Raw genomic sequence first — 14736 nt, forward strand, 5'->3', positions numbered from 1 at the left:
ACTGGGCATGCATGTGTATGCTCCTTGAATAATAAGGTTTCACTGTATATTTATAAATACATATGCACTTCAAAAATGTTTCTATCCAAAATGAATATGTATTTATTTCCCTTTAATTCTGGTTAAGTGCAATGTATGGTAGTGTCAGGCCACTATGGTAGGTGAGTGCACCTAAGGAGTAATAACGAACCCTTATTGATGCCAGAGTGCCAGGGGTCAGTGTGCAGACTTTGTGAAGCACCTTCCAGAGGGGGGTCCAGCTGAAACCTCCCCCACATCTGCATCACTAAATACTTTGCACACAGGGATGAGAGAAGGAATTTGGTTTGAATGTCAGAGAGAGAGGGGAGGGAGGAAAGCTAATGAGAAGGGAGGAATACAGGGGACTGGGAGGAATACACAGAGCAGAGGGGGCGGAATACAGAGAAGGATAGAAAGGCAAAGGCTGAGGGGGTGGGAATGTGGCAGTAAGGGGGGGCTGACAAGGGAGGGGCTAGAGAGAGGCACACAGGGGTGAAACTTTACCAGGAGCAGTTCTTCTCTTCCTGATTACAAGAGGGGCAGCAGCTGGCTAAGGTGGGAAGCTGGGTGTAGATGGTGTTTCCTTGCTCATCAGGAGAAATCTGGGATAACAACATCACTGGGCACTGAGTTAGGTGACAAGCTACCTGAGTGTATGGACACCTACCTGGATAGTACTTACCCCCCTGCTAAACATCTATGGGCTGGAACCCATAAAGATCTCCTTTTGTCAGCTGTGCCTCAGCAGTGTAATCACTCTCCAAGGACTGGTCTAATCTGGGCATTTAATCCAGGACTTTTATTGCAGACCCCACAAGTTTCTGGAGACTGGCTGCTCAGGTAAATGTCTGGTCATCATTGAGAATCCCTTTTTAGGCATGTGACACCTCACCTCCATCACCTGTGGCTCATTGTGTCAGTCAGTACTTATCTTTAAGTGCCTTCCTGTAACACATGTATAGCCCCTTATTAATTACTATTTAACACTTTTAACAGTCACTCAATGTGACCACTAACAGTGGCATAAACCTGTTACTATAATTTCACTTTACTGGCACTACCATCTTGGTGTTTGTGATACTAGCCTGCTGGTCTTCTGGAGAAATGGAATTGTCACAGCCATCCTTACTGTGCATTTTGTGATACCGGGTTGTCTCTCTTCAGACAGTGATGCCAGACTGGCATCTTGTAGACTTTCACTGCCATCTTTACTGTGCATTTTGTGATACCAGGATGTTTCTCTTCAGACAGTGATGCCAGACTGGCATCTTGTAGACTTTCACTGCCATCTTTACTGTGCATTTTGTGATACCAGGATGTTTCTCTTCAGACAGTGATGCCAGACTGGCATCTTGTAGACTTTCACTGCCATCTTTACTGTGCATTTTGTGATACCAGGATGTTTCTCTTCAGACAGTGATGCCAGACTGGCATCTTGTAGACTTTCACTGCCATCTTTACTGTACATTTGGTGATCTCAGCTAAATGGACCTGGTAGACTGGCACAATATTCTATGATACCCACCTGCCATCCTTTACACTGCCACTGACATTAACATACAGCATCTTGTTATACCAGCCTGTCTGTCCTTGTGGGCCGGCTTCACCAACCTCGCCGAGCTACTAAGTGCACTTTCATTACTTCCACAGCCTACAGATCTTGGGATGTGGCCTTAGCTGGGGAACCCTTCACCATGGTACCCTCGCACTGGGGACTTTTTCTGCTTCTGCTACCCCTCTGTCTGTGCCAGCCACCTGGGCACCAGGATCTGGACACAAACCTTCAATACTACGATGATAATGGTAAGTGACTTGGGCTATGAGGGTTCATTGAGTTTATTTAGTGCCAGTTAACATGTAATTGTATTACCTTGGCACAGACTTGTACAACCATTTGAAGTGAGTAGCCACAGTACATTTTTTCACTCACAATTTTGCTAATTCGATATAATGAATATATTTATCAAAATAAAATATATTTTCATTACATAAATACTTTGAAAGATTTTTTTTAGCAACATAACACGAAAACATAGCTGTAAAAGCAAATCTATTCCAACACAAATATAACAGAAGTATGTACATGTGCTGGTAATGGTGAGGGCTAGGGATAGGGAAAAGTATAAGGGACCTTAGGATGGACAAACCTATATTACAATAAACAATAACATGGTTACTAACACATGAAAAACATTTCCAGGGACACTTTGCCGCAGAGCAGTCTAGCAGTTTACCGGAGTATTGACGACCTACTGTTCAACTGCTCCGCCCACTCAGTTCTGCCATCAAAACGCACCCATTTGAGAGTAATAGTATCATTTACACTTATCCATAGCTAATTACAGCACCAAGCTCTTACACCTACCCCATAATAATGACAATAACAGTCTCTGGAACACATTCTGGGCATATGGTTATTGTTGCAACGCAGCATCAAAATTAGGCAAACAAATAATATGTGAACCCATTCAATAGTAATATTCCAGTAGGAGTTAATTATATTTAAATAATACACTATATCTATCTATGCATTTATGTGTATATATATATATGTGTATATATGTGTATATATATGTGTATATATGTGTGTGTATGTGTATATATATGTGTGTGTATGTGTATATATATATGTATATATGTGTGTGTATGTGTATATATATGTGTATATATGTGTGTGTATGTGTATATATATATATATGTATATATGTGTGTGTATATATGTGTGTGTATGTGTATATATATGTGTGTGTATGTGTATATATATGTGTATATATGTGTGTGTATGTGTATATATATGTGTGTATATATGTGTGTGTATGTGCATATATATATATATATATATCCATCCAGGGACGTACAACAAAACTGTTGGCAACTATAAATAAATAGGCTGTGGAGATGGGGTATCTGCAAAATAATATATACAGTATATTTAATGGACCAGAACTAAGGCGCTTAGGATGAGGGTTACCTTCACCAAATGAATTGTGTAGAACGAACTAGAACACACAGCACAACTTATCACAATGAAAGAACTGTCTCACTTTGTTTACCGATATGTTCTCAGAACGTTGCTTGCTTTTACTGTAATTAAAATAATAGTGTAAGGAAATGATTGGAGGAGCTGGATAACCTTCTGAGAATACACACAGTGATTACTGAATTTATCTTGTATTTTATCTAACATAAACTTGTAACAAGGGGTGTCCACAGGAACCGTCCCAGGAGGTGGAAAAAAGCATACAACTTTCACAAACATAATAATAGTCATTCAAGTTAATAAATGAAATTTATATTCACAGTTTAGTAACAAGTATTTAGCAAGATAAACTATTGCAATAAGTATTAATTGTGTGATATTTAAAAAATCAAAGTGATATAAACCCCAAATTTTATACAACTTTCAGATTTACTTCTATGATCAAATTTACTTCATTCTTTTGGTATCCTTTGTTGAAGGAGCAGCAATGTATTGCTAGGAGTTACCTGAACACATTGGGTGAGCCATGACAAGAGGTATATATGTTCAGCCACCAATCAGTAGTGCATTGCTACCTAGGTATGCTTTTCAACAAAATATACAAAGAAAATGAAGCACATTAGATAAAAGTATATTAAAACGTTGTTTAAAACTGCATGCTCTATCTGAATCATGAACGTTTCATTTTTACTCTACTATCCCTTTAAAGGGATAGATTAGTAAACGCCTTGAGGTTGCAACAGAAAATGTACAATATACTTTCAGTATTTATTTTATCCATGTCATTTAAGTCTGCAAATGATGGGTTTTCCAGTTCTAAGAACTCAACCGGCACATGCAGACTTCAAAAGCCTTACCCTGCAACCCATCTGCCATAACGGGCTTCAGCAGAGATGACTCGTTAAAAACTGCTAGACAAACAATATTTTACTAACATAATGAATGTGGCTAGGTCTGTGGCTAGCACGTCCAGCAGGGGGTGGAGTTTGGCTATTAAAAACATCTGCAGTGGACAAGGTGTTAATCCATTAAAAAATAATGACACTTGCCTAACATGTTTTGTATAATTGTAGGAATATAGTGTAATTGCCAGGTGTTTACAATCTCTTTAATCCATATAAGGAGGTCTCGTGTGTGTTATTTCTTAGAATAAACCAGAACGATGGCCCCCAGTTTATATCTCTTATTTCTGTAAAGTTTTATTCATTTGTATTAAAGGGAAAGAAAGGTCAAATTGAAATGTACGTGGGTGTATTTCAGCTTTACATAGAAGTATTATTGCAACATACTTCTGTTAGCAAATGCTTCTAGTAAAAGGTGTTACTGTTTTTAAGCAGCAAGCAGAGAGCTGGTATGTATTGCGCCTGTGAAGATTTATTTTTTGTCATACAACCAATTAGTAACACTCTGAGAAGGTATAGGGTTAGATTACAACCGTAAACGGGAAAATCTACACGTTTACAGGCGCACGTTAAATAACCAGTCATTAAAAGTTGCTGCTTAATGCAACCGCAAGCTCGCAGTAGCACTTTGTGCTCAAATTCATTAACCAGAGATCAGATCTCTGGTTAATGAAAAAATATATGTATATAAGCATAGTAACACATAAATATATATGTATATACACATACTAACACATAAATATATATGTATATAAGCATACTAACACATAATGACATATATATATATATATATATACACATACTAATACATAAATATATATGTATATCCACATAGTAACACATAAATATATATGTATATAAGCATACTAACACATAATGACATAAATATATATATATATATATATATATATATACATACTAATACATAAATATATGTATATAAGCACAGTAACACATAAATATATATATATATATATATATATATACACATACTAACACATAAATATATATGTATATAAGCATAGTAACACATAAATATATATGTATATACACATACTAACACATAAATATATATGTATATAAGCATACTAACACATAATGACATATATATATATATATATATATATATACACATACTAATACATAAATATATGTATATAAGCACAGTAACACATAAATATATATATATATATATATATACACATACTAACACATAAATATATGTATATAAGCATACTAACACACATATATATATATTGATGTGTTTATATGTGTATATACACATACTAACATAAATATATGTATATAAGCATACTAACACATATATATATATATATATATATATATATATATATATATACACTAACACATAAATATATGTAAATACACATAGTAACACATAAATATATATGTATATACACATAGTAACACATAAATATATATATATATATATACATACTAACACATAAATATATATGTATATACACATACTAACACATAAATATATATGTATATACACATAAATATATATGTATATACACATAGTAACACATAAATATATATGTATATACACATAATAACACATGAATATATATGTATATACACATAGTAACACATAAATATATATGTATATACACATAATAACACATAAATATATATGTATATACACATACTAACACATAAATATATATGTATATACACATAATAACACATAAATATATATGTATATACACATCGTAACACATAAATATATATGTATATACACATAGTAACATATATATATATGTATATACACATAGTAACACATAAATATATATGTATATACACATAATAACACATAAATATATATGTATATACACATAGTAACACATAAATATATATGTATAAACACATATTTATACACATATTAACACATAAATATATATATGTATATACACATAGTAACACATAAATATATATGTATATACACATAATAACACATAAATATAAATGTATATAAACATAATAACACATAAATATATATGTATATACACATAATAACACATAAATATATATGTATATACACATAGTAACACATAAATATATATGTATATACACATAGTAACACATAAATATATATGTATATACACATAGTAACACATAAATATATATGTATATACACATAGTAACACATAAATATATATGTATATACACATAGTAACACATTAATATATATGTATATACACATAGTAACACATTAATATATATGTATATACACATAATAACACATACATATATATGTATATACACATAGTAACACATAAATATATATGTACATACACATACTAACACATAAATATATATGTATATACACATAATAACACATACATACAGTATATATATGTATATACACATAATAACACATACATATATATGTATATACACATAGTAACACATAAATATATATATATGTATATACACATAATAACACATAAATATATATCTATATACACATAACAACATATACATATATAAGTATATACACATACTAACACATAAATATATATGTATATACACATAATAACACACAAATATATATGTATATACACATACTAACACATAAATATATATGGATATACACATACTAAAACATAAATATATATGTATATACACATAGTAACACATAAATATATATGTATATACACTTACTAACACATAAATATATATGTATATACACATAGTAACACATTAATATATATGTATATACACATAGTAACACATTAATATATATGTATATACACATAATAACACATACATATATATGTATATACACATAGTAACACATAAATATATATGTACATACACATACTAACACATAAATATATATGTATATACACATAATAACACATACATACAGTATATATATGTATATACACATAATAACACATACATATATATGTATATACACATAGTAACACATAAATATATATATATGTATATACACATAATAACACATAAATATATATCTATATACACATAACAACACATACATATACATATATAAGTATATACACATACTAACACATAAATATATATGTATATACACATACTAACACATAAATATATATGTATATACACATACTAACACATAAATAGATATGTATATACACATAGTAGCACATAAATATATATGTATATACACATAGTAACACATAGATATATATGTATATACACATAGTAACACATAAATATATATGTATATACATATAGTAACACATAAATATATATGTATATACACATAATAACACATAAATATATATGTATATAACATAGTAACACATAAATATATATGTATATACACATACTAACACATAAATATATATGTATATACACATAGTAACACATAAATATATATGTATATACACATATTAACACATAAATATATATGTATATACACATAGTAACACATAAATATATATGTACAGACACATAGCAACACATAAATATATATGTATATACAGTCTCAGATACTAACACATAAATATATATGTATTTACACATAGTAACACATAAATATATATGGATATACACATACTAACACATAAATATATATGTATATACACATAGTAACACATAAATATATATGTAAATATACATAGTAACACATAAATATATATGTATATACACATAGTAACACATAAATATATATGTATATAAGCATATTAACACATAAATATATATGTATATACACATAGTAACACATAAATATATATGTATATACACAAAGTAACACATACATATATATGTATATACACACAGTAACACATAAATATATATGTATATACACATAGTAACAAATAAATATATATGTATATACACATAGTAACACATAAATATATATGTAGATACACATAGTAACACATAAATATATATGTATATAACATAGTAACACATAAATATATATGTATATACACATAGTAACACATAAATATATATGTATATACACATAGTAACACATAAATATATATGTATATATTTTTATACATGTATATTTTAAATATGCTGCTCATCGCAGGAGCCTTTGGAAGCATGCTCTTGTGAGTACAAAGCTTCCATGCAGTGTGGACAGGGTCGGCTCTAACGGGGGGCATTGGGGGGCAATGCCCCCCCCCAAATGGAATGCTGTGCCCCCCAGGGCAAAAGAAGTGATTTTTAAAAAAATATATATATTTTTTTTTTACATTTTAAAAGTGACGGAACATCCAGGGTCCCAAATGTGGCATCAACCATTTGCAGCCACTGGACCCTGGAGATCCACCACTGGAGGGCCCAGCTAATCTCTTTACTCTCCTCTATTTACAACCAGATAACAAATAAAGTTGCATTTCCCTGCTGGTGCTCTCACAGTTAACGTAGGGCTTGCACTGCCCCTCCTCCTGCTAGCCCACTTACTACGGAGCTGAAGTGAGATGATGACATCATCAGACCTCTGCAGGAAGTGCTGGGAGAAGCTAACAGTCAGTGAGAGGGAAGGCAGAAGTAATTTTGTGAAAACACAGCCGTATAACCAATGTGTGTGTGAGAGTAGTATCCCTTCCCTATTGTGCTTTATACCCTGGCAGCCACAGATAAAGAAGCAAATTGGGAATTCCTTAGTTTCCCCACTGCAGATCACACAAAATAAGTGTGCATTGTGCCTGCTTTATCTGCAGTGATCAGTGTAAAATGTGTGTCAGATTATAGGTGCTCAAATACACACACTTCAAATGTAGCTGTGGGAAAATGAGTGAAATAGCTGTATGTTTATTATTTACATGTTTCAAAACATCTCCTATTTGTCCCCAAGTTTGTTTTATTATGTATATATTTATTGACAATAAAGGTGACCATTATACAAGACCTTTGGAGTGCTTCATGTTTAGATGCTATTGTGTTTTTGATATAGCACCCAAGGCTGATATGGACTAAATCTGGAGTGCACTTTGCCCTATACTTATATATATATATATATATATATATATATATATACATACATATATATATATACACACACACACACACACACATACATACATACACACAATACACACACTGTGTATATATATATATATATATATATTGTTTGTGTGTATATATATATATATATATATATATGTGTATATATATGTGTATATACATATATACTGTGTGTGTATATATATATATATATATATATATATATATACACAGTGTGTGTGTGTGTATGTATATATATATATATATATATATATATATATATATATATATATACATACCACATATATACACACACACAGTTCAGGTGTGTTCCAGACACAGATATTTAACTGTGTGTATATAAAGCCAGAAAACCTCATCCCATGCAGTCTGGATGAGAGATATAGTATTGTAATGTTGGAATGTTATTTTGGTATATTAGAATTGTATTGGCTAACTTCATAGTGTTTAGAGGTGTTGAAAAGGCAATTTTTTGCAGCATTGGGAAACAAGTTTGAAGTATGTGTAATAACATGTAGCCAGGAAGCCTCATTCCATGCAGTCTGGATGAGAGATTGGAAATTCTATTTTGATATATTAGAATTGTATTCTTGAGTTTAGCTTGGCTAAAATTTTAGAGTTAGGACCCGTCTTTTTGTGGGACACCTTGTAAGTGGTGACTGGCTGAGCAGAATATGGCCATATTGTGTGACTAAGATCCCATTTTTATTTAAAAAATTTAAAAAAATTATGATATATTAAGAAGGCAATTTTTGCAGCATTAAGGAAAAAATGGAAAAAAGTTAAAATATGTGAAATAATTTGTGGTCTCATGTGTCTTGAGGTGCGCCAATACCTGCTTTTATTATTATATACATTTTGGTCACTTTGGCAGCACTCCACAATATGTGCATTTAAAAACATATATATATATGTGTGTGGGTGTGTGTATATATGTGTGTGTATGTGTGTATATATGTGTGTGTATATATATATATATATATATATATATAATTTGTGTGTATATACATACTGTATATACTGTGTGTGCTGGTAAATATCATTAATAATATCTGTACAAGTAATGTACTGCTTGGCACTCAAACTTACTGTCACGTAAAAGCTTATTTGATCATTAATAGGGTCATTGGTAGAGCTACAAATGCAAACAGTGTCCACTGGCGGCGTCATATGCGGGAGACATTCCTGAGATATGACAAATGTAACCCCTGCACTGCCATAAATCTGGTAAATGTAACTGCTGCGGCACTGCCATACATCTTATAAATGTAACCCCTATACTCCTTGAGATATGACACATGTAACTCTGCACTTCCAGAAATATAAACAAATCTAACTCCTGCACAGCCAGAGATCTGATAAATGTAACCCCTGGACTGCCACAGTAGGTCTGCTCTTATTTTGACTCTCATACATGCTTTTTAAATGCGTGCCCCCTCGTGGAAAAAAAATGCCCCCCCCATTTCATTCGTTCTGGAGCCGACCCTGAGTGTGGATGCGAGGTTGCATTTGTTTTGCTCTTCACTTATAATACAAGCGCACATTTGCGTACGCTGGTATTACTAGTGGAGCACAAATATGCTCCCGAAAGTGCAATTTTGCGATCCACTCGTAATCTAGGCCTTAGGGGTAGACTTATCAAGTAGCGGACGCTGCAATCTACCCCTGAAGTTTCAGGTCCGCCTGAAATTTAAGTTAAGAAGCAGATGTTGTAACTTATTCGCCACCTCTGAGGTGTCGGACTGCAATCATACCAAACAGATTCGATCGGGATGATTAACACCTGCTAGCGGCTGAATGGTCACGAATGTGCAGGGGGCGGCATTGCACAAGCATATCACCAGAAATGCTTGTGCAATGATAAATGATGACACTGTATGCTACAGTGGATCATGCCCGCCGTCATTTGATAAAATCTACCTCATAGTGTTTGAATGCTGGTGCACAGACCCTCACAACATACGTGCGTATGCCACTGCAAAACAATCATAACTTTTTCCAGAAGCATTTTTGTTAATGTAAGTATGGTTTTATTAAAAACTGAAATGCACCCATGATTTTGCTTGTGCATGCAGCTTAAAGAGACTTTCCAATTTACTTTCATTATGACATTGTGCTCAGCATTTCTACATGCAAACTTTATGAGGCACCAGCTGCTTCTAAGCATGCACACGAGTTCACAGTTTATATGTATACTAGTCTGTGATTGGCTGGTGGCTGTCACATGATATAGGGGGCTGACAAATTAAAGTACATTTTGAAATTTGTCAGACAAAAATCTACTGATCTTTTAAAATTCAGTTATTGCAATGTCTCTTTATTGTGTACTTGTGGATTATGCAATTCTACTTAATTTAATGCTCCTTTAATCATGTAATACCACGTTATATATTGAAGGACCTCCTATTTCTCATGGTGACCATAAAGGGATATTCCAGCCAAAATTGAAATCCTCGTAAATGCATTTCAGTTTCGAATAGAAGCATTTTTGTAGATTGCTGACATGATACAAGCCCCACTGAGCAGCTGCATTATTTAAAATGCTGGTGCACTGAGAATATCTAGCTATGCTTCACATGCACGTGCAGACTAAAATGTTAACATTAAAACAGTGATAACTTTTACTAGAACCATTTTTGCCAATGCATATTGCTGATATGTTTCTATTCAAAGAAGTATTTTCATCTAAGTGCATATAAATTGTGACTGGAATGTCCCTTTAATGGGTGTAGGAATGTCTGAGAGGCAGATTCTAAACTGTCCCCTTTCTCATTCTGCAGTTTATATAGCTCATACCATTTTCACATGGGCCATTGGGTATCCTTTAGGGCCATATGAACCAATATTTTAAATGGGAGATTCTCCTCTTTACAATGAGGTGTCAACTGGATATCTGGATTTTATTTTCACCAAGGTACTGACAGTTTCAGATCCATCCCAAATTTATTGATTTAAACTGGTTATCTTATGTGGTAAGAACATATCATATACAGTGTTGCATGTATATGTCTAATGTCCAACAAAGGGTCATATATACTTCTCTAAGTCACTAACGGCCAGATTACGAGTTCTGCGTTAGCCTTAGAAAGCAGCGTTAAGGGGTCCTAACGCTGCTTTTTATCTAACGCTGGTATTACGAGTCAGGCAGGAAAGGGTCTACCGCTCACTTTCTTTCTGCGACTCGAGGCTACCGCAGATCCCCTTACGTCAATTGCGTATCCTATGTTTTCAATGGGATTTGCCTAACGCTGGTATTACGAGTCTTGGAAGAAGTGAGCGGTAGACCCTCTACCGACAAGACTCCAACCGCAAAAAAAGGTCAGTAGTTAAGAGTTTTATGGGCTAACGCCGGAACATAAAGCTCTTAACTACTGTGCTATAAAGTACACTAATACCCATAAACTACCTATGAACCCCTAAACCGAGGCCCCCCCACATCGCAAATACTATAATAATTTTTTTTAACCCCTAATCCGCTCCAGACACCGCCGCAACCTACATTATACCTATGAACCCCTAATCTGCTGCCCCTAACATCGCCGACACCTATATTATATTTATTACCCCCTAATCTGCTCCCCCCAACGTCGCCGCCACCTACCTACAATTATTAACCCCTAATCTGCCGACCGGACCTCGCCGCCACTATAATAAATGTATTGGCTGATTGGCTCATCCAATCAGCCAATCGGATTGAAGTTCCGATTGGCTAAGGGGGATCGGGTGGGTTTTAGAGTAGGGGTATGTGGGTGGTGGGTTGTAATGTTGGGGGGGGGATTGTATTTTTATTTACAGGTAAAAGAGCTGATTACTTTGGGGCAATGCCCCGCAAAAAGCCCTTTTAAGGGCTGGTAAAAGAGCTGATTACTTTTTAATTTAGGATAGGGTAGGGCATTTTATTATTTTGGGGGGCTTTTTGATTTTATTAGGGGGCTTAGATTAGGTGTAATTAGTTTTAACTTCTTGTAATTTTTTTGTGTAATTTAGTGTTGTTTTTTTGTACTATAGTTTAGTTTATTTAATTGTATTTTAGTTTAGATAATTGTAGGTAGTTTATTTCATTAATTTATTGATAGTGTAGTGTTAGGTGTATTTGTAACTTAGGTTAGGATTTATTTTACAGGTAATTTTGTAATTATTTTAACTATTATTAACTATTTAATAGCTATTGTACCTAGTTAAAATAAATACAAAGTTGCCTGTAAAATAAATATAAATCCTAAAATAGCTACAATGTAACTATTAGTTATATTGTAGCTATATTAGGGTTTATTTTATAGGTAAGTATTTAGTTTTAAATAGAATTAATTTATTTAATGATAGTAAATTTATTTTGTTTAATTTAAATTATATTTAAGTTAGGAGGGTGTTAGGGTTAGACTTAGGTTTAGGGGTTAATAACTTTATTATAGTAGCAGCGACGTTGGGGGCGGGAGATTAGGGGTTAATAATTGTAGGTAGGTGGCGGCAATGTTAGGGAGGGCAGATTAGGGGTTAAAAATGTATTATAGTGTTTGCGAGGCGGGACTGCAGCGGTTTAGGGGTTAATACATTTATTATAGTGGCGGCGAGGTCCGGTCGGCAGATTAGGGGTTAATAAGTGTAGGTAGGTGGCGGCGACGTTGGGGGGGCAGATTAGGGGGTAATAAATATAATATAGGTGTCGGCGATGTTAGGGACAGCAGATTAGGGGTTCATAGGGATAATGTAGGTTGCAGCGGTGTCCGGAGCGGCAGATTAGGGGTTAATAATAAAATGCAGGTGTCAGCAATAGCGGGGCGGCAGATTAGGGGTTAATAAGTGTAAGGTTAGGGGTGTTTAGACTCGGGGTTCATGTTAGGGTGTTAGGTGTAGACTTAGAGAGTGTTTCCCCATAGGAAACAATGGGGCTGCATTATGAGCTGAACGCTGCTTTTTTGCAGGTGTTAGTTTTTTTTTCAGCAAGCTCAGCCCCATTGTTTCCTATGGGGATATCGTGCACGAGCACGTTTTTCCAGCTTACCGCTACCGTAGGCAACTCTGGTATTGAGAGTTGAAGGGAAGCTAAATTATGCTCAACGCTCCCTTTTCTGAGGCTAACGCAGCCATTCAGACAACTCGTAATACCAGCGTTGTCTTAAGGGTGCGCTGGAAAAAAAAGCCTCGTTAGCACCGCGGGTCTTTACCGACAAAACTCGTAACCTAGGCATAAGTTATTACTTTTTGTACTGTCTGTGACCAGGAATCTAGATGTAACAGCTGAAGGAGATATTTGCCCCCACCCTGTTGAAGCTCGTGCTCAGCAGTACACATTACTGAGATAATCTAGACGTGCTTGTTATACAGAGTCTGTATGGAGAACTGACTCAATAGTAGGTTAGCTGTAACAACAGTGAAATATCTATTTTCTGATAATGATACATTGGGCTCTATTTATTAACCTACGTATGCAGCTTAGGAGGCCCTTCCCTGAAAGCTCACATGAGCGAATCTGCAGCCGATAGTCAAGAAGCAGTGGTTAACTCCAGCTCTTAGCTGGCGGATTAAAATCACCCCGGAAACGTTCACCTTGGGTGATTGAAAGCCCCTACACGCGCACCATTGGACTAGCTTGAGTAGGGGGGGGTGAGCAATCATAAATTCGTATTGCTGCCTGCGTTCTGCAATCCCAACCGGAGAGAGAACCCTGTCCTTCAGGTGTTTGTTAAATGGTCTGCATCACTAGGCAACCTGACTTTAAATATAGATAGAGCAGCAGTTTTAAACAACTTTTTAGTTTACTTCCATTATGAAATTGTGCACAGTCTTTTTATACGCTCACGTTCTGAGGCACCAGATCCTACTGAGCATGTGCAAGAG

The 14736-nt window shown here is 34.2% G+C and overlaps 1 protein-coding gene across 1 annotated transcript in view; it reads left to right on the forward strand.

The window, feature by feature from the left end:
* The first annotated feature begins 512 nt into the window (after positions 1 to 512).
* Positions 513 to 14736, forward strand: part of KCP (kielin cysteine rich BMP regulator) — a 565655-nt gene continuing 551431 nt past the window's right edge. Inside the window, 1 exon segment of the mRNA XM_053716343.1 lies at positions 513 to 1824. Coding sequence (XP_053572318.1) covers positions 1716 to 1824 — 109 coding nt within the window. The 5' untranslated portion in view covers positions 513 to 1715.

Source organism: Bombina bombina, chromosome 6 (genome assembly GCF_027579735.1).
Source record: "Bombina bombina isolate aBomBom1 chromosome 6, aBomBom1.pri, whole genome shotgun sequence".
NCBI classification, from domain to species: Eukaryota; Metazoa; Chordata; class Amphibia; order Anura; family Bombinatoridae; genus Bombina; species Bombina bombina.